The 22,810-nt window shown below is 34.9% G+C and overlaps 1 protein-coding gene across 2 annotated transcripts in view; it reads left to right on the top strand.

The window, feature by feature from the left end:
• The window catches only part of RNF17 (ring finger protein 17), a 122,812-nt gene that overhangs the window by 49,472 nt on the left and 50,530 nt on the right, over positions 1-22,810 (top strand). For both annotated transcript variants that reach the window (XM_026492936.3, XM_026492935.3), the window contains exons 16-20: positions 4,505-4,658; positions 6,917-7,032; positions 8,021-8,141; positions 11,037-11,157; positions 22,093-22,320. In XM_026492936.3, coding sequence (XP_026348721.2) covers positions 4,505-4,658; positions 6,917-7,032; positions 8,021-8,141; positions 11,037-11,157; positions 22,093-22,320 — 740 coding nt within the window. The remainder of the gene's footprint in view (positions 1-4,504; positions 4,659-6,916; positions 7,033-8,020; positions 8,142-11,036; positions 11,158-22,092; positions 22,321-22,810) is intronic.

Genomic DNA, 22,810 nt, shown 5'->3' with positions numbered 1-22,810 from the left:
AATTTCACCTACTTTAGAGTTTTGCACAAAAACTCTACTCATGTGCAGCTCCATTTTATATTATTGATGTCACAAATCTTTATACATTGTGTGCTCAATAACCTAGATTTAGGGACACCTGAGTGGCTCAGTTGGTTGAGCGATTACCTTCAGCTCGGGTCATGATCCCAGAGTCTCGGGATCGAGTCCCGTGTCAGGCTTCCTGCTCAGTGGGGAGTGTGCTTCTTCCTCTGACGCTTTAAATATATCTCCCTGTTGTCTATTGGAATTGAGGGCTTGTCCTCATGCCCTGGAACCCAGGAGGTGCAGCAGAGGATGACACAGCCCTGCCTCTCAAGCCTGTACCCTCTGGGCTTCTGGTGGCAGTGGCAGACATGCCAGCCTCTGAACCACCTTCGGGGTCATTAAGCTTTTTTCTTGAAAGATAACACATGTTCAGGGCTGATAGCCCTGTCAGCTCACTTCCTGCCTATAAAATCCCACAAGTCCAACAGCCTTCCTTCTTTCCATCTCTGTCCCCTTAAGTTCAAGCTGGTAGTGTTTCTACTGAAATGATTGATTGGATCCGCAAGTCACTTGCCCATAGTCTCTTCAGCGGTGTCCAGCCACACCCTTGGTGAACTCTCTAAGTATATATTCTCATTGTTTATAATATAGATAGACTATGAATTTTATAAATCCTTCAAGTTCTGGTTCCTATATGTTTAGCAATTCCTTCTTTATCTGTCTTCTCATGTTTTATTATAAACAACAAGGAGAAACCAAGCTGCCCATTCAACATTTTGCTTAGAGACCTCCTCACTAAATATTAACGTCCTACTTTCTGTTCAACAGAACACAATTCAGCCAAGTTCTCTACTACTTTATATCAAGGATTTCCTTTCTTCCAGTTTCCAGTAACATGTTCCTCATTTCTGTCTGAGATCTCAGCAGAAGCATCTTTAACATTCATATTTCTACCAAAATTCTTTTCAAGGCAATCTGTACTTTTTCATTCAAGCACTTCAAAACTTCTCCTCTACCCATTACCTAATTCCAAAGTCACACCCACATGTTAGGTATTTGTTACAGCAACACCCTACTTCTCAAAACCAAAATCTGTATTCATTTCCTAGAGTAGCAATAACAAAGTTACACAAATTAAGTGGGTTAAAGACCATAAATTTATTGTCCCATAGTTCTGGAATTTAGAAGTGTGAGATCAAGGTATCAGTAGGGTATGTTCCTTCTTAGGGCTATGAGTGATAATATGTTCCATTCCTTTCTCCTACTTTCTGGTGGTTAGTTGGAAATTTTTAGTGGTCTGTGACTTGTGCTGCATCACCCTAATCTCTGCCTTCATCTTCACTTGCATTCTTCTGTGTTTGTCTGTGTACTAAATCTTCCCCTTTTAATAACACCAATCATATTGAATTAAGGCCTACCCTAATGACTTCATTTTAACTTGATTATCAGTTAAGACTCTGTCTCCAAATTAGGTCACATTCTCAGGTTATGACTCCAGCATATCCTGGAGATACAAGTCAGCCCATAACATTGACCTTCTTGGATTTGTAGATTCATGTCTGTCATCAAATTTGGGCCATTTTCAGCCATTATGTCTTCAAATAATCTTTTTGCTCCTTTCTCTCTCCTTCTGGGACTCCCATAATATGTATATCAATATGTCTAATGGTGTCCTTGGTCTCTATTCAAGTCCCTTAAACTCTCTTCCCTTCACTCTTCCTTTTCCTCACTTAATGATTTCAGTTGTCCTATCTTCAAGTTCACTGACCCTTTCTTATGCTTGTTTCAATTTGTTTGATTCCTTTTTATAATTTCTGTCTCTTTGTTGGTATATTCATTTTGGTCCTTTATTGTTTTCCTGGTTTCCTCTAGTTCTTTATCCATGTGTTCCTTTATTCTTTGAACATAAGACAATTGTTCTGAAGTCTTTGTCTAGTATGTCCTTTATCTGGGCTTCCTCCAAGGTGGTTTCTGTTTTGTTCCTATGAATGAGCCATGTTTTCCTTTTTGTTTGTATTTCTTCTGATTTTTTGTTGAAAACTGGGACTTTGACTATTATAACGTGATAAATAAGATCTCCACCTCCCTGGGATTTGCTGGATTTTCTTATTGTTGAGGACTACAGTGGTTGGTTAGTTTTGAGACTTTTTCAAACTATTTTTGCAAAGACTATTCCTTTCATGTGATCACTGAAGTCTCTCTTCCTTTAGCTTGTATTCAGCAAATGTTTTGACAGAGATTTATTTGAATGCCAGGAGCTTGATTTGGAGTTTGCTTGGTTGCTATAAACCATTGACTTTTCCATGGTTCTGACAGTTTGTAGGGCTTCTCTCTCTTTTTCTTTTTCCTCCAGTGTTTCTGTGGGGGAACAAGAGCTTAGAGCTTCCTAGTCTTCTATTTTGCTGATGTCATTCCTCTGTTGAATTTTTCACTGTTCACTCTGGATGGAGGAATATGAATGAAACCTACTTAGAAATAAAAATTTTTGAAATTTGAACTTTTTTAAAGTAATGAAATGACAAAAAACAGTCACAAAATTTCCACTTGCATTATAATACTTAAAAAAGAAAAACTTCATTTTTTGCCGTTTGAAATAGATTTTAAAATATTTTTTAACCTTAAGAATTGGTATTTGGAGAGATAATCAGACATTTATCCTTGGTGTTTTGGGATTTTTTTTTTTTTTTGGTGGGGGAACTATGTTTTAGGTACTATAAGAACTTTAAGAACTTAAGTAAACAAATAGTCTTATTTATTAATAAGAGAAATCTCTAGTTTACTCATTGTAGTCGTTTCACAAACCCCACTGAAATTACTGATTTAAAGAATGATCAATTCACTTTAAAACCATGAGATGGAAGGGTGATGGGAAACTGGACATTCATATAATGCCAAAGTATTATTAAATGAATTACTTAGTGGATACAAGGGTAAAAACATAACTGTACAATAGAAGGATCAGAATCACCACCCCAATCTGTAGGTGAATCTTAGCATGTAAATATGGAGTCAGTAATATGTAAAATGTCTTTTGATGTACACTGAGTACTTAAGTGTACTGAGTACACTGACAATGTATTCTGTCCAAAAAAAGTTTGAATCCACCAAACCAATAGATATAATCTCTGGCTTTGAGGAAATTTCAGGAGACAGACCCTACTTAATGGAAGAACAAGCTAAATAATAGCATGAGGATGTAACCACATAAATCCAGAAGATGGGGCATTCTGCAGAAAAATAGCAGGCTCTCTTCAGCAAGACCTAGTCATTTAAAAAGAAAAAAAGAGGACTACACTAGATTCTAAAAGATTTATTGAGATAACTAGATATAGTAGTCTTGAATTTGATATTAGTTTGGGTCAGTTAGGGATGTCTAAACATGGTCTAAAAGTACTAATAAGAATACTTACTGAGACAGAAAAGTGAGAATTGATGGAAAATGCAAATTATCACACTGTAATCAAATTGCATGTAAGAGATCATCTCATTATTGTTTTCAAAAATATGGAAAGTTTGTGTATAAGAAGAAAGGGATCTAGAACAACAAGTGTTGGTGAGGATGTAGAGAAAGGGGAATTTCCCTCTTATACTGTTGGTGGGAATGCAAGCTGGTGCAGCCACTCTGGAAAACAGTATGGAGGTTCCTCAAGAAGTTAAGAATAGAGTTACCCTATAACCCAGCAATTGCACTACTGGGTATTTACCCCAAAAATACCGATGTGGTGAAAGAAGGGGCAGCTGCACCCCAGTGTTCATAGCAGCAGTGTCCACAATAGCCAAACTGCGGAAGGAGCCGAGGTGTCCTTCAGTAGATGAATGGGTAAAGATGTGGTTCATATATATAATGGAATATTACTCAGCCATCCGAGAGGATGAATACCTACCATTTGCATCAACATGGATGGAACTGTGGGATATTACGTAGTGAAATAAGTCCATCAGAGAAAGACCATTATCATATGGTTTTACTCACATGTGAAATATACGAAATAGCGCAGAGGATTATAGGGGAGGAAAAACTGAATGGGAAGAAATCAGAGGAGACAAACCATAAGAGACCCTTAACTACAGGATACAAACTGAGTGTCGTGAAAACGTAGGTGGGTGGGGAGATGGGTGAGGGGCATTGAGGAGGGCATGGCATGTGATGGGATGAGCACTGGGTGTTATATGCAACTAATGAATCATTGAACACTACATCAAATACTACAAATACTAATGATGTCGTATATGTTGGCTAATAGAATTTAAATTAAAAACAAGGATCTGGAAGGATATACACTTAAGATATATGGAGAACCATGATTTTTAAAAATTTTTGTTATGTCCATATTTGCTAATTTTATATACTGATTCTGTGATGAAATATTTCAAATATAAATTACATAACAATTGATTTTTCTGATTCTCATAATCTGATAAGCAGTGCTTATAATACATGCCACATTTAAATTTTGTTTCTTTGAAACTATAGTGTTTTAATCCCTTTATTTCTTAGATAGAGAGCCTGGATTTTTTATTTTTACTAAAGACAATTGAGGAATTCTATAAAAGTGAAGATGGAGAAAATCTGGAAATCCTCTGTCCAGTTCAAGGTCAAGCCTGTGTAGCTAAATTTGAAGATGGAGTTTGGTACAGAGCAAAAGTTATTGGTAGGAAATTGCACACTATTTCTACGGGGAAATGTTATGCTTAAAAACTGAAAACACTTGAGTTGGTACAAATTAAATCATGGAAGTGATATTATTTGATCTTACCCATTTGCTCAGTTATCTTTAAAAAGCTAATGGTAATGTTGGGAGGTGAATCTCTGAGTCCTTAGATTTTGATTTGACTAGGACTTAAGTATTTTGTTGTTGTTGTTTTCTAATGTCTGCCTTATTTAAAAAGTTAAATGGTGCTAAACAACTTACACTGCACTCTTCAAAGGCACATATTTTAGGGTTGCCTTGCTGGCTTAGTTGGAAGAGCATGCAACTCTTGATCCTCAGGTTTGTGAGTTTGAGCTTCATGTGGGGTGTAGAGATTACTTAAAAAATACTTGAAATTCTTCAGCTGTTTCTTTTGGTGTTTATTTGTGTTATTTCTTCTAAATATATACTACTTTGTTGATATTTTTCTCTTAGTATTATCTATTATTCTAGTAGATAGCAATTTTAGATTTCTTTTATGCCTTCCCCACTCCATCCCCATAATTGTATCACAATTTTAGTTAATCCATATTCTATATAAATGTTTTCACTAAGTCATAAAGAATACTTTATTTCTATTTCAAATTAATGGATCTAAATTTCACTTTGTTTTCTTTAAATTTATGGCTACATTTTCCTAATTGTCCAAAACAGTTTTCCACATGATTGACTTTTCAGGTAATGTTAGTTTTTTTGTTTTGTTTTGTTTTGTTTTTCTTCTAGTGGTGGAAACATCCTTCCATCTTCTCCAATTAGACTGCTAGTCCTCTAAGCTTATTACACTTCTGTTATTCAGGGAATTTATTTCACTTGACAGTATACTTTGTTTTCCTGTATTGGGTCCCTTGTTTTATGGATCCCATGTTTACCTCTTAAGTTAACTCCTCTGTTTTTGGGGAGCATCTTCTAATTGTTTCCTCAGAATAAATGGAGGTAAATTTTGAGATCTTTCATGTCTCCTGACTCTTACTCTCATACATGATTGATAATTTGGGTAAAAAATATTCTTAAAATTTTATCTCCTGTCCATTTATTTGTTTTGTCTAAAACGATATCTCCATTCAGAGACTTGAGGAATGATAAGAATTTATTGGCATTAGTACAGTTAAGAATATCCTTCTGGCATGAGAATTCCAGTGGAAGTGTGGAGGGATTCCCTCACCTTCTTACACTTACGGTAAAATGTGTCTTCTCAATTACTGCAGATACCAGTTACCACATGGCCTAAGTTTTTTGAAGTGTCCTCTTTAGTACCAGTGTTCTTCCATCTGCTTCCACTTCTGCTAAGGAGCAGAGAATACCTGTACTTTTTCCATTTTTGAAATTATATATACTGTACTACTCTTTGAATTTGAAAATTATGGCAACCAGATTAGTAGAATTATACATAGGTATGCTAAGAGAGGCTAAAGTCAACCATATATTGTGAGTATTTTCAAAAAGGTTGGTGTGATAGGTTTTTATTCAAACTTCCATGTGTTTGAACTTTTTAGGGGATTCATTAGTATCCTGTAAAATATAGAGACTAGATTGACATGGAGGTCTGTCTCTGCTTATTTTTCATAATATTCCCCCCAAATAATTTTTTTTAATTTCAGTTAGGTATCATCATATGAATGAATCTTTAGTTTGATTATTAAATCTTTTGCCTTAATCACCTGTGTTGACTAAGAGTAAACATTTATTAAGTGCGTGCTTACTTTGGTGCTTTGCAAATTATTTTAAATAGGTGAATCCTCAAAAAAAAAAAGTCTTATGGGATTGGATTCTATTGGTATGCCCATTTTACAAATGAAATAATGAGGCTTAGAAAGAAAAACGAACTTGCTCAGAGTGATATTTTAGAAAGAGTGATTATCTTGCTTAGAGTCACATGGAATTTGACTGGATTCTAACCCAGTCAGTCTTAACACCTAATTTTTAACTTTTAGGCCACAGCACCTAACATTTGATGACTGTGTTGTTATCCTGATTTTGATTGTCCTTTGGAGATCTTAAAATTGTTAATTTCTCATTCACCAAGTCTGAACAACTATGCATTATGGTTGATTTTTTTAAGTCCACATATTAGAAATATTTTTATATTAAAAAAGTATTAAGTTTATATGTTGATCATAAAAGTATTCTAACATAGTTGACTGTCAATTAATCTAAATTTTGCTAGATAATTCTCTGTTTTCTTTCCAAGTTTGTGATTTCTAATTTCATAATTTTTGAAGGATTGCCTGGACATCGTGAAGTTGAAGTTAAATATGTGGATTTTGGTAACACTGCAAAAATAACACTTAAAGAAATGCGTAAAATAAAAGATGAGTTTCTAAATCCCCCAGAGAAGGTAATCTATTGTGAATCATAGGGTTAGAATACTAACACAAATATGACAGTATTTTTAGAAATAATTTTTTCATAGAAATGCACTGTTAACTAACATTTTTGTCCGTAAATAATTTGATAGTTGGAATATAGAAAAGAGTTGCTGTCATTACTGTAATTTCCTATGTAGCAAGCATAAATCGTTAAGATATATCTATATCTTAGCAAAGAAGCATTAATTATAAATGTATATGTGTATGTATGTTTGTGTCTTTATAAGTATTTACTGGTCTGCTGCTCTTAATGTTACTTTGAAATACCAGTATAATATGGTAGGAAGATGATGTATTTTGTGAAAAAAATCTCATCATAGAAGTATTTTTACAGCATTTCCATTTATGTTTAAGTATATATAACATGTCCAAGAGAAAGAGAGAAGTCTGGAAGAATAAGTAAAAAATTATCCTTCTCTTGGAATCATATTCCCCAGAGATAAATAAGGTTAATACGGGGCTTGTTTTCTAACTCACATTACACCTAGACATTACACCTAGACATTGAATTGTAGTTAAACAATATTTTTCATTTTAAAAATGGGTAAAATATGATAGGAAAACTTGAAAACATAAACAAAAAGAGGAATCATTCAGAACTATTGAATATTTTTATAAATATAATTCTAAGATACGTCTTCTCTGTTTTTAACAATTATAGGATTAGACAAATAGTCCTATAACCTGCTTTTCTCATTTAACAGTATATCATGAGTATCTGTAATTCTTTCAGTAGATGCTTGTTGTATCGGTGTCTGAATGTGCAATAATTCAACCAAATGCTCTATTGATTCCAGTTACTGGTATTTATAAAATATTTTATAGATAAGTTTTACATATTTATTTTCTAAATATATATTCAAACAGAGTTTTTTGTACACATATAAAATTTTATTTTATTTCTAAAATAACTGGAAATTTTACTTTTTCTTAATGGTGCAATTTTGTTTGACACAGGCAATTAAATGTAAGCTGGCCTATATTGAACCACGTATAAGGACAATGCAGTGGTCCAAAAAAGCTAAGGAAAAATTTGAAGAAAAGACTCAAGATAAATTTATGACATGTTCAGTCGTTAGTAAGCTATTTCCATTTTTATTTGTTGCTACGTGATTATATATAATTTTAAATATGAATAACATTATAATACAACACTTGTCAGATCTTAGAATAAATTCAATGTGTCATCAGTAAGAGTAGTGAGAGAGAACATTTATTGAGAATTAGGTATAGTGGATATAGTTGCAGGCTCTAGAGTATAAAATCAGTACAAGGCAAAAATTGCCATTAAAGATCAAGCTATCCAAGGGGTGCCTGGCTGGCTCAGTTGGTGGAGTGTGTGACCCTTGATCTTGGGATGTAGGTTCAAGCCCCACGTTGGGTGTATAGATTACTTGGAAATAAAATCTTACCAAAAACAATCAAGTTATCCTGGACATGGCCTCTTGAAAGCCCTAAAGCCAGGAATTAGCTTCTCTTATTTCTGTTTACATTTCTGCAAGGGCTCTGTCCTGATTTTGGGATGATGAGTGCTAAAGTTTAATGTGCAGGAAAGTGAGGCAAGGTGGAACATAACCATTAAATAGTTTTCATATGTTTTTTCATTTCATTTGACTTAAGTAAATTCAACTTTAGGCTCTCCCCATATTTTGAAGTTATTTCTTTTTGGAGTAGTTTGGGTCCAAGATTACAGGCTGACAACTAGCTCACAATTTTGTAGCCCGGCATGTTCTGAAAATGAAAAGTTGAGTAGCAAAACCTGATCTGAATTGACATGAAGATAGATAGATGATAGATAGATAGATAGATAGATAGATAGATAGATAGAGATAGATATAGATAGATATATAGATATATATATGGTCTGTATCTTCTTTATAGTGATTATTCATATATTCCATTTCAGGATAGTAATGTATGTATGTAGGCTGCTGCCTCAGAATCTGCTGGGGGTATTATAAAATATGAGGTATATGTTTTATGTAGCTTTTCTCAGTTTGACGTTCTGAAACCTGTCTGGCCCCAAGGGGTTTGGATGCAGGTGTTGGGGGTGGTAGGAGTCTGTTATTTATCTAGCTGTGTTGGTCTTCCTAAGTATTAGCCCAGGACATGCAAAATTATATTTACTTACGGTTGATTTATGGGAATTTCCAGGGTAATTTTTACTGTATATACTTGTTTGCATTTATCATACTACCATCAAATGAACCCAACCACCAGAAGAGTGTTAGCCTGTGTTACAGTGAGGAGACTGAAGCTTAGTGATCAGCTGCTCAAGGTTATCTAACCAGGAACTGATGGCATATCAGTGATAATTTATTCACGTTGTTGATATGAGAAATTGTTCTGAAGAAATAGTTTCTTTAAAGAGCAGTGTGGTTATAGATATTGCATCCTCAGTCAATAACATTTTTATATCTGGCTTCTCTGATGTAAGCAGTAAGTTAAGGGCTTCTTAGTCCTTAAGTAATCTCCACTGGTTTTGAGCTGACTTTAACCTAGATAATTCTGCTTACCAACTTTGCTTTTGGTATTTCGTTCTATTGATTTTAGCTCCCCCTCCCTTCCATGGACAACCCATCAAGACTGGACTTGGTTTCTTTCTTGACTCCTTCTTTTTCTTACTTAATTACTTGTTATACCAATAACATTCAAACACTAGTCATAACGTAGTTATTATGCTAGATAATTGGTTTGAGCAGGGCCTTCTAGCACTCCTTAAATATAAAAGATCTTACCCCATTAACCTGCACAATGATGAGATTAACGTTTAAGACGTTAATAATAGAAGGAGAGCCTTCTATTAACATGCATTGTTACCTTATAAAGCAAGAGATATTTAAATTTTAATTAGCAGAGCAGGGAAGTTGGTAAAGGTACAGAACATATGGAAAGTTGGCCCTGTTGGAATAAAGAACTCTATGTATGGGAGATATGAAGTCAAAGAACCAACGGGAACACAAGACATGGAAAGTAAGGAGATGAAAATTAATTGGCTCAGCATTGCTTAGCCTTTTATTTTTAAATGATATATCTGGTCCATTGAAAAGTAGGAATCATTTTTAAGCTCTTGAAAAAAGTTTTCTAATATGTATTTTTATGACTAGATAACATAGGATGCTGGTAACCCTTTTCTTTTTATTTGGAATCATCATTCTGACCTGCAGCTACCAGCTGCTGTTGTGTGGAAGGTGTAGGCATAAACTGCATTGAAGTGTACATTCAGTGCGTACTTCAGTGCATTGACGTTTATGTTTCCTAAAGAAATTACTCTGTTGTTTATTCAGATACATATTAGGCAGGTTCTCTGTGCTTTGTACCATAAGTAAGTAAATAGGCATATGAGATATAAACTTTACCCCTAGTTAAACTCCCAGTTTAGTTTAAGAAATAGATCTAAATGGATCTACTTGTTTAAGTAACCAATATGTATTCTTAGATGGTTTGTTCTAAAAATACGGGGATGGGGAAAAAATCCAGATTCCAATCTCTACTTGAGGATTCTAGATTGAGGTGTTGTTGTTTTAAACTTTGTGCCATTCTTATAAAAGCTGTAAACCTTTGCAGATAATCACTGGCCTGAATTTCATTCATTTGTCTTCTGGAACTTGGGTGAATTTAATAGAATAGTTTAAAAAAGTATCAGAACACTTCTTCAATGAATATATGTCAATTTATATTTTTCTGAATTTAAAAGTTTTAAACTGCTTTTGATTTGTTATAGAACAGTACACATAATCTAAAATGAAAATTTTATTAATTTGCATATGCTACAGATAACATTAACAATTGTTTTATGTTTGCAAAATGCTACTTTTACCCCTACAGAAACTTTGATATTATTCACCAAAAAACCACACAAATGCAAAATGAAATTGTTTACAGCTTTTTTTTTAATTGCCTCATTTAGTATGTTTTGCAACATATTTATTTCTTTCCCCATTAAGACGAGTTTGGTCTTAATGTTTTACAGAAATTCTGGAAGATAATGTGCTCTTAGTTGAACTTTTCGATTCTCTTGGTGCTCCTGGAATGACTCCTACCAGTATAAATGACCAGCTAGTCAAAGAGGGCCTAGCATCTTACGAAGTAGGGTAAGTAGACCTGTAAGTGTTTGTTAGTTCGTACATAACACTTTATTCACAAAAAGGAAAACTTACATATCATTCTCTTAAGGATATCTGCTTAGGCCGTAGCTTTGGGAGTTTCCCCCTGTTCTTGAGTCAAAAAAAATTGGGGGAAAAATAACTGGAGTCGTTAGTCTAATGGAGAGTAGAGTGCCTTTTCCCTCCATCCCTAAGGGACCCTGAAACCAAGAGAATGGCTTCTAGGGATTGAGGGTACTTCTAAGAAAAGGAGAATGGCATCTTGTTTCTAGGTGGAACATCTGCTTTGGCAGCCCTTTGTGCCTATTTGAGAAGAGAATTAGGAAGAGAAATGGTAGGATAGGGTAGTTACTGGTAGAGTTAGCCCGCATTCCCATTTGGAGAACTGTGAATTCTTCCTGGGTTCAAGTGAATACTTGGAACAAGAATTAGATTTGAGCCATTGTGCCTAGTACCCAAGACAGACCAGTGGTTGAGCAACCCTGAAGCAAAACAGCAGGGGGTGGTAAGGAGGGGTGGGAGGATTGGGAGTCAAGACAAAACAATTCTTTCACAATACAGACTTGTGCAGTAGGGTGACCCCTGAAGGGTCTTCTGAAGAATTCCCACATATCACCTTCAAGAAAGCAAGTATTTGATAACACCCACACATAATGTCTGTCTGGGTAAGCCAGAGAAGCAGAAACCTGCAGTCACGTGCTTAGCATGCAGTGTTTCCTCCCCTCCCTGCCCTAACACTGGAGGACCTGGAAGCTAGAGAGAGCCTGCCCTTTTTCCACTGTAAGCCCTAAGTAAGGGAAGAGAAAGAGATGAGAGGAAACATTTAAATATATTGGACTGAGGGGCACCTGGGTGGCTCAGTTGGTTAAGGGTCCAACTTGATTTCAGCTCAGGTCATGATCTCAGCGTTATGAGATGCAGCCCCACTTGGGCTCTGTGCTGAGCATGGAGCCTGCTTAAGATTCTCTCTCCCTCTCCCTCTGCCCCACCCTTCTCTCTCTCTCCCTCTCAAAAAAAAAATTATGTGTGTGTGTGTTTGTGTGTATTTCTCTTTTTTTAAAAGTCAGGGTTATTGAGGTGAAACATACAATAAAATTCACCCTTTTACATATACAGTGATATAACAATTATCACAGTCAAAATACAGAATATTTCTATCACCACAAAAATTTCCTTGTGCACCTTTGTAGTAGTTTCTCTTCCACCACACCCAAACCTTGGCAATTATTGATCTAATTTCTGTTTCTATAATTTTTACTTTTCTACAACTTCTTATAAATGGAGTCATAGTGTATTTTGCCTTTTGTGTCTGGCATCTTTCATTTAGCTTAATGCTTTTGAGATTCATCCATGTTCTTGCATGTATCAGTAGTTTTTATTGCTCACCAGTGTCCTGTTATACATTCCCTAATTGATGAACATTTGAACTATTTCCAGTTTGAGAGATTTTATGAATAAAGGTGTTGTAAACATTTGCATACAAGTCTTTGTATGTAGATATATGTATGTATTTTCTCTTGAGTAAATACCTAGTAGTGAGATTGCTGCTTATAAGGTAGGTGGGGTTTTTTCTTTATTTAATCTAATGCCCCACCCACATTATTGCCTTGATAATTTTTGCATAAATCTCAGACACCATATAACTTCATCCATTTAATATTTTGCTATGTATATCTAAAAGAAAAAGATTTTTTAAAGGTGTGTTTTTTTAACTTTGTAAGAAACTGCCACACGTTTTCTAAACTGGTTCTACCGTCTTGCATTTCCACCAGCAATTTGTGAGAGTTCTATTGTTTTGTATCCTTGTCAGCACTTGATTTTATCATTTTGTGTTTACGTCAGCCCTTCCAATAGAAGTATAGTGGTTTTTCATAGTGGTTTTAATTTTAACTTAATGATGCTAAAGATCTTTTCATATGCTCATTTATCATCTATGTCTCTTCTTTGGTGAAGTTTCTTTTTAAATGTTTTGTGCTTTTGTAAAATCATGTTGCTTATTGTTCTTGAAATGTGAACGTTCTATAATATATTCCAGATACAAGCTCCTCATCAGATAATCTGCTTTGCAAATATTGCAAATATTTTTTTTTTCTGATCTGTAGCTTCTTAACAGTGTCTTTCGAAGAGCAGAAGTTTCTGGTTTTGAAGTGTACTTTGACAGTTTTTTCTTTCATAATTTAGGCCCTTTATGCTGTAATTAAGAAATCTTTACCTAACTCAAGGTCATAAGGATTTTCTCCTTTGTATTCTTCCACAGTTCTGTAGTTTTAGGTTTCATATTTAGGTCTGTCATCTTTTTTATTTTGTTAAAGAGACTTTATATTTTGGGGCACTTATGGGTTCTCAACACTGAGTGGAAAGCACAGGGATTTTCCCACATATTCCTGGCTCCCCCAACAGGCACTGCCTCCCTCACTGTCAACCACCAAAATAGTACATTTGTTAATATCAGTGAAACTACATTGACATATCATAATCATCCAAAGTCCATAATTTACATTAGTACACATTCTGTGGGTTTGACTAAATGTATGATGACATGAATCCACCATTACAATATCAGAGTATTTTGATTGTCCTAAAAATCCCTTGTGTTCTATTCATCTTTCCCTTCCTCAAATTCCTGGGAACCACTGATATTTTTTACTGTCTCCATAGTTTTGCCTTTTCCGGAATATCATATAATTGGAGTCATACAGTATGTAGCCTTTTCAGATTGGCTTATTTCACTTAATAGTATGCATTTAAGCTTCCCCCTTGTCTTTTCATGGCTTGATAACTCATTTCTTTCTAGCACTGGATGTACCACAGTTTGTCTATCCATTCACCTACTAAAGGACATCTTGGTTGCTGTCAGGTTTTGGTAATTATAAATAAAGCTGCTATAAACATCCATGTGCAGGTTTTTGTGTAGACATAAGTTTTCACCTCCTTTGGGCAAATACCAAGGAGTGTGATTGCTGGGCCAAATGGTAAGAAGTGTTTACCATTGCCAAATGTTTTCCAAAGCAGCTCTACCGTTTTGCATTCACACAAGCAACGAGTGAGGAATTCCTCTTGCCTCACATCCTGATCAGCACTTGGTGTTGTCGGTGTTTCCAGATTTTGGTCCTTCGTTTATATGTGTAGTGGTAGTATCTCATTTTTTGTTTTAATTTGTGTTTCCATGATGACATATGATGGGGAGCATCTTTTCACATGCTTATTTGCTATCTTTATATCTTCTTTGGTGAGGTTCCTCTTAATGTTCTGGAGCCATTTTTTAAGTGAGTTGCTTTCTTATTGCTGAATTTTAAGTGTTTTTTGTATATTTTGGATAACAGTACTTTATAATGTGTGTCTTTTGCAAATATTTTCTCCAAGTGTGCGGCTTGCTTTTCATCCTCTTGATAGTGTCTTTCGCAGAGCAGATGTTTATAATTTCAGTGAAATTCAGCTTCTCAGTGTTTTCTCTTGTGAGTCATGGAATAAACTATTTTTAAACTTTAATTTTTTTCCCCCTTTGTCTTAAGCAGCTTTGGGGAATAATGCATTTATTAGATGAATATTCCAAAATATCACTACTATCAAGAGCATCAGAGGGAAACAGCAAACACCATACCTCACTTTGATATGCCACTGTTATAGGGGAGCACTAAAGCTAAAACAAAGCTCTGTTCCGCAGTAAGCAAAATAGATTCTGGAAAAAAGAGCTCTTTGTGACAGTGTAGCAACTTTCTGCAAGAGCAGCATTCTGTAAAATACACAGGGAGCTCTACTAGCTTTTAAAATAAAATTTCCCTGGCTTTGCACCTCTCCATATATATAAATTCAAATATTAAGTGGGAATTTTCTAGTTACAAATCATAAATTTAGTGGGCAGTATTGAAGTCATCTATGATACACACAGCTCTGCCTTCACCAAAAACAAAAAAAAAAGCAAGATAGATGTTAATTAATTAGAAGAGGGGAAGGTTTTCATGATGTGTATTTATATCAAATCACCATAGTGTACACTTTAAGTATCTTACAATTTTATATGTCAATTATACCCCAGCAAAGCTGAATTTTTTTTAAATTGGCCATCTAGTGGTAAAGTATGGTCAACATGCAGTAGAAGATAACATTCATGTGTAGAACTGTGAGCATGCCCTGAATTTTTCATCACTGTTAATATCTTTACATGGATATATAAACCATATAATCCAACTGCTTCTATTCTAGCCAAAAGTTGAAGGTACAGTTCTTGGCCATAGATACTTGTACTTCTTTTGAATGACTCTCTTAGCCATTTAGGGTCACTAAAGGTAGGTGTAATAATATTGATTGAATTCAGAAGCTTTCCATTGCTACAGTTGTGTTTTAATTAAAATCATGAAATATTTTCTTAACTCTCATTTAACCAGACTTTTTTTTAAAAAAAATCAAGGTCATATGGTTTTAAGTAAGTTTTTCCAGTTAACATTAATTTTATAAGACATCAGATTTGGGCATATAATCAGGGATGGATGTTTAGGTTTTTTAACCAAAAAATATTAAATACATGTATATGTACTGTTTCTCTGGAAAGAGTCATAAAATTCAAAATTTTACATTTTGATCCATGTACATGTATTACCTTCTCAAAATAACATTTATTTTTTAAAAGCCTATTAATGTACCACTTCACACACACCAAAATGGCTGTAATAAAAAAAAAAAGGAAAATAACATGTGTTGGTGAGAATGTGGAGAAATTTGACCCTTGTACATTGCGGGGAGGGATATAAATGGTGAAGGCACTGTGGAAAACAGCTTGAAGATTCCTTAAAAACTTAAACATAGAATTACAACATGACAGAAATTCCATTCCTGGGTATATATCCAAAAGAAATGAAAACAGGTAATCAAACAAATACATGTACATATATATTCATAGGTGGAACCTCCCTGTTTGTCAACAGTTGGATAAACAAATTGTGGTAGATATACAGTGGAATATTATTCAACCTTTAAAAAGGCATTAAATATTGGGGTGCCTGGGTAGCTCAGTGTTAGGTGTCTAACTCTGATTTTGGCTCAAGTCATGATCCTCAGGGTTTTGTGATTGAGCCCCAAGTTGGGCTCAGCGCTGGGCATGGAGCCTGCTTAAGATTCTTACTCTCCTTCTCCTTTTGCCCCTCCCCCCCAAAAAATAAATAGAATGAAAAATAAAAAGGAATTAAATTTTGATATAATATTGATGAACCTTGAAAACCTTATGCTAAGTGAAATAAGCCAAACACAAAAGGTGACATATTGTATGATTCCATTTATATGAAATATCTAATATAGTTAAATCCACAGAGACAGAACACAGATTGGTGGTTAATAGGGGTTGAGGGGAGAGGATTATGGGTAGCAGCTGCTTTAGGGGGATTTTATTTTGGAGTGATAGAAATGTTTTGGAGCTAGATAGAGGTGTAATGGTTGTGCAGCACTGTGAATGTACTAAATGCTACTGAATTGTTCACTTTAAAATACTTTTATGTGAATTCTCACCTCACTTTTTAAAATATTTTTAAGTCCGTTAGCTATAGATTCAACTCAGGCTATGTGAAAGTTCCAGCAGACCTTTCTGCAGAAATTGATGGGATTTCAAATTTCATATGAAATTACAAAATGTATAAAATAGAACAATTTCGAAAACAAAGACAGAGTTGGAGGACTTCCACTTCCCAATTTCATAATTTAATATAAAGCTACGACTACCAAGACAGTGTGGTACTAACATAGACATATAGATAAATAAATAGAATTGACGGTTGAGAAATAAATCCTTACATTTATAATTAATTGACTTTTTAAACAAAGGCACAAAGGCAGGTCATTGGAAAAAAGGTACTCTGTTCAACAAATGGTGCTGTGGCAATTGGATGTCTACCAGCAAAAAAAGAAGAACATAGCCCTTATCTCACACCATACACAAAGCTCACTCAAACGGGACTATAGTCTTAAGAGCTAAAACAAAACTTCTAGGAGAAAACAGGAGGAAATCTTTAGGACTGTAGATTGGGCAAAGATTTCTTAGATATGACACCAGAAGCACAGTTCGTAAAAGAAAATTAGTAAGTTGATCCTCATCAAAATTCAAAACTAGTGTACTTTGAAAGATATTACTAAGTAAAGGAAAGACAAATAACAGAGTGTGAGAAAATATTTGCCAGACATGCCCCATAAAGGATTTGTATCTGGAATTCATAGAACTTCTATAACTTAAGAAAACAATTCAACCCCCCAGAAAACGGGCGTAAGATATAAGCAGACATTTACCAAAGAAGGTATATAATTGGCTAATAAGTACATGAAAAGATGTTTAACATTATTAATCATTAGGGAAATGCAAATTAAAACCACAATGAGATACCATTTCTCACCCACTAGAATAGCTATTACACATAAGACAATTACAGATGTTGGTGAGGATGTGGAGTAACCCTTATTACTGTCAGGGATGTAAATGGTACAGCCTCTTTGGAAAATGGTCTGCAAGTTTCTCAAAAAGTTACACATAAAATTACCACACAACCCAGAAATTCTACTCCTAGGAGTCTATCCACAAGAAAGGACAACATATGTTCATACACAGACTTAAGAGCAAATATTCATAGCATTATTCAGAATAGCCAAAAACTGGAAAATATGTAAATATCCAGTGAGTGGTGAATAGAGAAAATACTATATATTCATATAATGGAATAACATTTAGCTGTAAAAAGGAACAAACTACTGGCACATCTATATCATGGATAAACCTCAAATTTTCAGGGCGCCTGGGTGGCTCAGTCAGTTAAACATCTGCCTTCAGCCTGGGTCATGATCCCAGGGTCCTGGGATCGAGTCCCACGTTGGGCTCCCCGCTCTGCAGGGAGTCTGCTTCTCCCTCTGCCTCTCCCCCCCCCACTCGTTCTCTCAATCTCTCTCGCTCTCGTGTCTCTCTCTCTCAAATAAATAAAATCTTAAACCCTCAAATTTTAAGTTAAGTAAAGGAAGTCAGACACAAGAGATTGTATCTTTTATGATTCCATCTATATGGTATGCCCAGAAAAGGAAAGTTTATAGATACAAAAAATTTATTAGGGGGTGCCTGGAGCTAGGGGTGAGGAGGATTCATGGTAAATGGACATAGGGGATCGTTCTGGGAGAGATGAGAATGTTGTAAAACTGACTTATGGTTACACCATTTGGTAAAGTTAACTAAAAATCACTGAACCATACACTTGAAATGGCTGAACTTTTTTTTTTGTGGAAAATCTGCCTCAATAAAGTTGTTTTTAAAAGTCCATTAGCAATATAAAAAATCATTAAAAAATAAAATAAAAGTCCATTAGCTAGTTTTCCCTTTCTATTGTTTGGTTATATAAGCAAGAGATATTTATATGCCTACTTGTTACATTATAACAAATGCTATACCCAGTGATGAATAAGGATGGTTTGTGCCTTCAAGGAGCTTAGAGTATGTAGTAGGAAGGACAGATGGTTAAGCTTACCTTTCAGTGTGATAAGGACTCCACTAAAGGTAGTCACAGTATTATGGGATTCCTGGAGGGTTTCCCACTGGAGATTTCACCTAAACTGAATTCTGTAGTACAACTGGGAGTAAAAGCCTATACACAGGAAAAATATGATATGTTTAAGTATTGTTAGTACACTCACATAGCTGGTAGACAGGAAAAAAGGTAGTAGTGGTAGGTAAGGCAAGAGATCAGCTGGAGAGAAATGCAGAGACCAGATAATTACAGAACCTTGATCACTGAGAAGTCAAAGTACTTTTCAGACACTTCTGTGTGTTTGAACTTTATCACTTCAGGAAGGAGGGTGAGGGACTATTGAATGATTTTCAGCAGTGGACTGAGAGGAGACTTGAGTTTTTAGAAACTTGAGTTTTAGGTTATTGAAGTTATAGTTACTTGGTGATAGAAAAATGGGTAGATTAGGAAACACGATGGAGGTGAATATTGCAAGACCTTGCTACTCTTTGAGATATGGAAGAGGAGGGGTCAAGATTGACTTTCAGGACCAGTGACCATAACCACCTAATATCTGGTGATACTACTCCTTGAGAACAAGGAACGGAAGAGTGGGGAGCAGGTTTTGGGGGGAAATGGTTGTGATATCAGCTTTGGACATTTGTTTGAGGTGCCTTTGGCATGTTAAAGCAGAGGAAGACATCTTCAAGTGGCAAACAACTGTGCAGTGGTCAGAGGACTGTCAGCCACACACTGTAGTGGTTTATTTGCATAGTAACAGAAGTACATGATAAAGAGTGGGAAGCAGGTACAGCAATCGCTAAGGAAACGGATGAGGCAGCGCAGTGGTAAGAAAAAGCCAGGCATGCTTACTCACTTCTGAACACTCGTACTTTCGTGCTCAGCAAGGGCAAATCCAGGTTTCATGGGTGAGCCCGAAGGGCTCCCTTTAAGAAAAGGAATACAGAGTTTTAACTATAGAATTAAATAAGTAAAAGTAATATTTACATAGACTGATAAATCCCAACAAATAGCAGATTTTCAAAAGTTTACAAATACTACAAACGTTAACAAAATTCAGACTCATCACAGAATTCTTTCTTATTACATTTTTTATCTGTATACGAACCACCACTTGAAATGCCAGATTTTATGATATTCCCTATAAAGAAAAAAGTCTTTTCTCTACTATAGTTGATTGAAATTTATTTATTGGTAATTTTAAAAAGTGTTTTTTCTGATCCATAGCTCAATCACTGGTAATGTTCTATAAATTTCTAAAAATTGCAGTTACTTTTAGGAAAATCTATCCTGTTTCCTTCATGTGTATATACATTACATATGTAATATTTTAAGGCATTTCAAATTTTATTGTATAATGATGAATCTTAAAGTTTAGATGAGCAATGTTTATTGATTTACTTCACTTGTTAATAGATGGGCATATATCTCATCTATATTGGGACATGTTTAAGAGTGAAAGAGAAACAGTATTATGCCAGAACAACTGGATGGTCTGGTCACTATACTCATTAAACAATTTGTCATCAGCATCCTCATTGTAGTGGTTTATTATGACTTTTATGTTGGGCCCTGTATTTTCATGTTGTGACACTAAGGTGTTAGGAGTATTTCTGGAATCCATTCCTACACCAAGATGGCTAGCAATAGCTTAACTCTACAGAAAAGTGGCTATCCACCACAAAATTGTATTCCACTAAATACAAGCTAAATGTTTCTCCAACTCAACTTCCCCTTAGCCAACTCCTCAAAATGCTGTAGCCAACACCCAAATGAAAAGAAATGTGAAAGATGAAAAATGGGAGTAGAAAGAGTCTATGACCTTTACTAATTACAGTTAAAAATGTTTACTTTAGAAAATTTTATGAAAAAATGTTGATTTGCCCCTCCCAAGTTTCCTATGTAAGTGAGGGATCCTGAAGCTTAACTCAAGTTTTACTAAAACCATTTCTGGTATTCTGGCAGCCCCAACCAATCTCCTTGCCCTGCAAAACCCAGATTCCTGTTTTCTGACCACTGCAGTTAGACCCACTGTTTTCATTTTATCCATTGCCTGTCCTCAAAATAAACCATAAGCTTCCCTTGATAAGTGCCTGCTCTGATCACCTGGGGAAGTGGGAAAAAAGAACAAAAATCCCACAAACCAGTCTCTCTATTGGACTCAACTATATTTTACACAGTAACCACCATCCTTTATAAAATAATGTCACCAAAATAATCTGGCTCCTGCCTACCTCAAAGTTCATGCCATCTTCTAATGCCTTGCTATATCAATGCCTCATGTTTTCTTTCAGTTTCTCAAATGTCTGGCTAAATCCTACTTATTCTTTTAAAATCTCTGTTGAAATGTTACTTAATCAGGGAAACGTTCTCCCAGACTAGATTAAATTTCATTGGCCTATGCCAGATCTTTTCTTTGTAACTCTTGTTCATATAATTTATTTTCGTGTATGTAACTATGTGTCTCAGGGTCACTATACTATAAGCACCATGAGAACAGGAACACTGCCTACTTTGTCCACTGCCATATCTCTGCATCTAGCATTATGTTTGGTTCATAGTATGTACCCGGTAAATACTAGTTGAATGGAGGTTAATACATGGATCTCTGAAGAGAGAACTGGTTACGTGTTTCACCTGGGAGTTAGCATGTAACTGTAAACAAGTCCGTTAGAATAAATGAAGTTATCACTTTCATCATTCATCTCAATCTCCCTTGATGAAAATGCAGTTATGAGGATTATCACCTATGAGAAAGAAAGTCTAAAAATGTAGATCAGGAACCTGAGACTGAAGAAAAGCCAGGAACCAAAGAAAGAACATTTCAAGAAAGAAAGAGTAGCTAGTGCTGAGAATTCAAGTCAAATAAGGACTGAAATTGTCCATTAGATTTAGCAACAAAAGTTTTTAAAGTCACCTTGAATAGCTAAATCTCAAGCTTATGAATTAAGTTTTTCTTTATAGAAATAAAGAACATCTAATTATCTGTGGTTTTAGTCTGAACTAATCTGATTCATTAAACATTCTAAACACTTCATTCAATAATTTCCCTCCTTAATACCTTTTAATAGTAATTGGTTATCACTTGTACTCTCATTGGCAAATGAATTGATACTTTTTAGTCAGGTTATAAAAAAAATTATGAATAATTCTATTCCTTGTGAGTACAAAATAGCAATGGGAAATGGTGAAATTATATGCAAACTTGGTATTTTAAACTTTTTAAAATAGAAAGTTTGGCTTTTAGGAGGTTTTTTGGTGCTTATTTTGGTAGTGTTTAACCCGTTTTTTAAAAAGAAACTGAAATTGCTATTAATATCAAAACTGGGAAGCAGTGAATCATAGCTAAAACTTGTTCATCTCTAGATCTAAGCAAATACAAACATAAATATTTTGCAAACTGCTCTTTTTGCTAAGGGGTTTTGTTATTTTCCAGATATACCCTCAAGGATAATTGCAAAAAGCATATTGAAGTATGGGATCCTTCTCCAGAAGAAATTATTTCAAATGAAGTAAACAGCTTAAATCCTGTGTCTGTAAAATCTCTACCTAATGAGAATCTCCAATCACTTTATAATAAGGAACTGCCTGTACATATCTGTAATGTGATATCTCCTGAGAAGATTTATGTTCAGTGGTTATTAACAGAAAACTTACTTAATAGGTATAACATATAAGGAAAACATATATATTACCTATGGGCTTTTTTCTGTATTTTGTTTCAAAGATCTAGAAATCATAAATGTAGAATTCTAAAAGCAAAATTATTTCAGCTAAACACTTACTTAAAAACTAGTTAAAAGTATACAAATAGTATTTTCATTGTATTAGAATTGGTCATTCTATGAATACTTTTTGGGCACAACCAGTACTGTAGATGTTGGGAATATAGTGGTAAAAACATTTACAAGTCTTTACTATCATGAAGCTTAAATTCTAGTAGAGGGAGAGACAGTGGACAAATAAAATATTTACTGTAGGAGGTGATGATAAAGACAATAGAGAAAAAGCAGTTGGGGAGGAAGGCAATTTTGGATAATCAGGGAAGACCTCAAGAAGACAGCGACATTTGTAATGGATCCTGAAGAAAGAGAGGGAGTAAGCCATGAGGATATCTGGAAGAAGATACTCTCACACAGAGGGAAGAGTTAGTT

This window comes from Ursus arctos, unplaced genomic scaffold (assembly GCF_023065955.2).
Source record: "Ursus arctos isolate Adak ecotype North America unplaced genomic scaffold, UrsArc2.0 scaffold_10, whole genome shotgun sequence".
Lineage (NCBI taxonomy): Eukaryota > Metazoa > Chordata > Mammalia > Carnivora > Ursidae > Ursus > Ursus arctos.
Note: the sequence above shows the minus strand (reverse complement) of the source record. Positions and strands in the feature narration are given on the sequence as shown.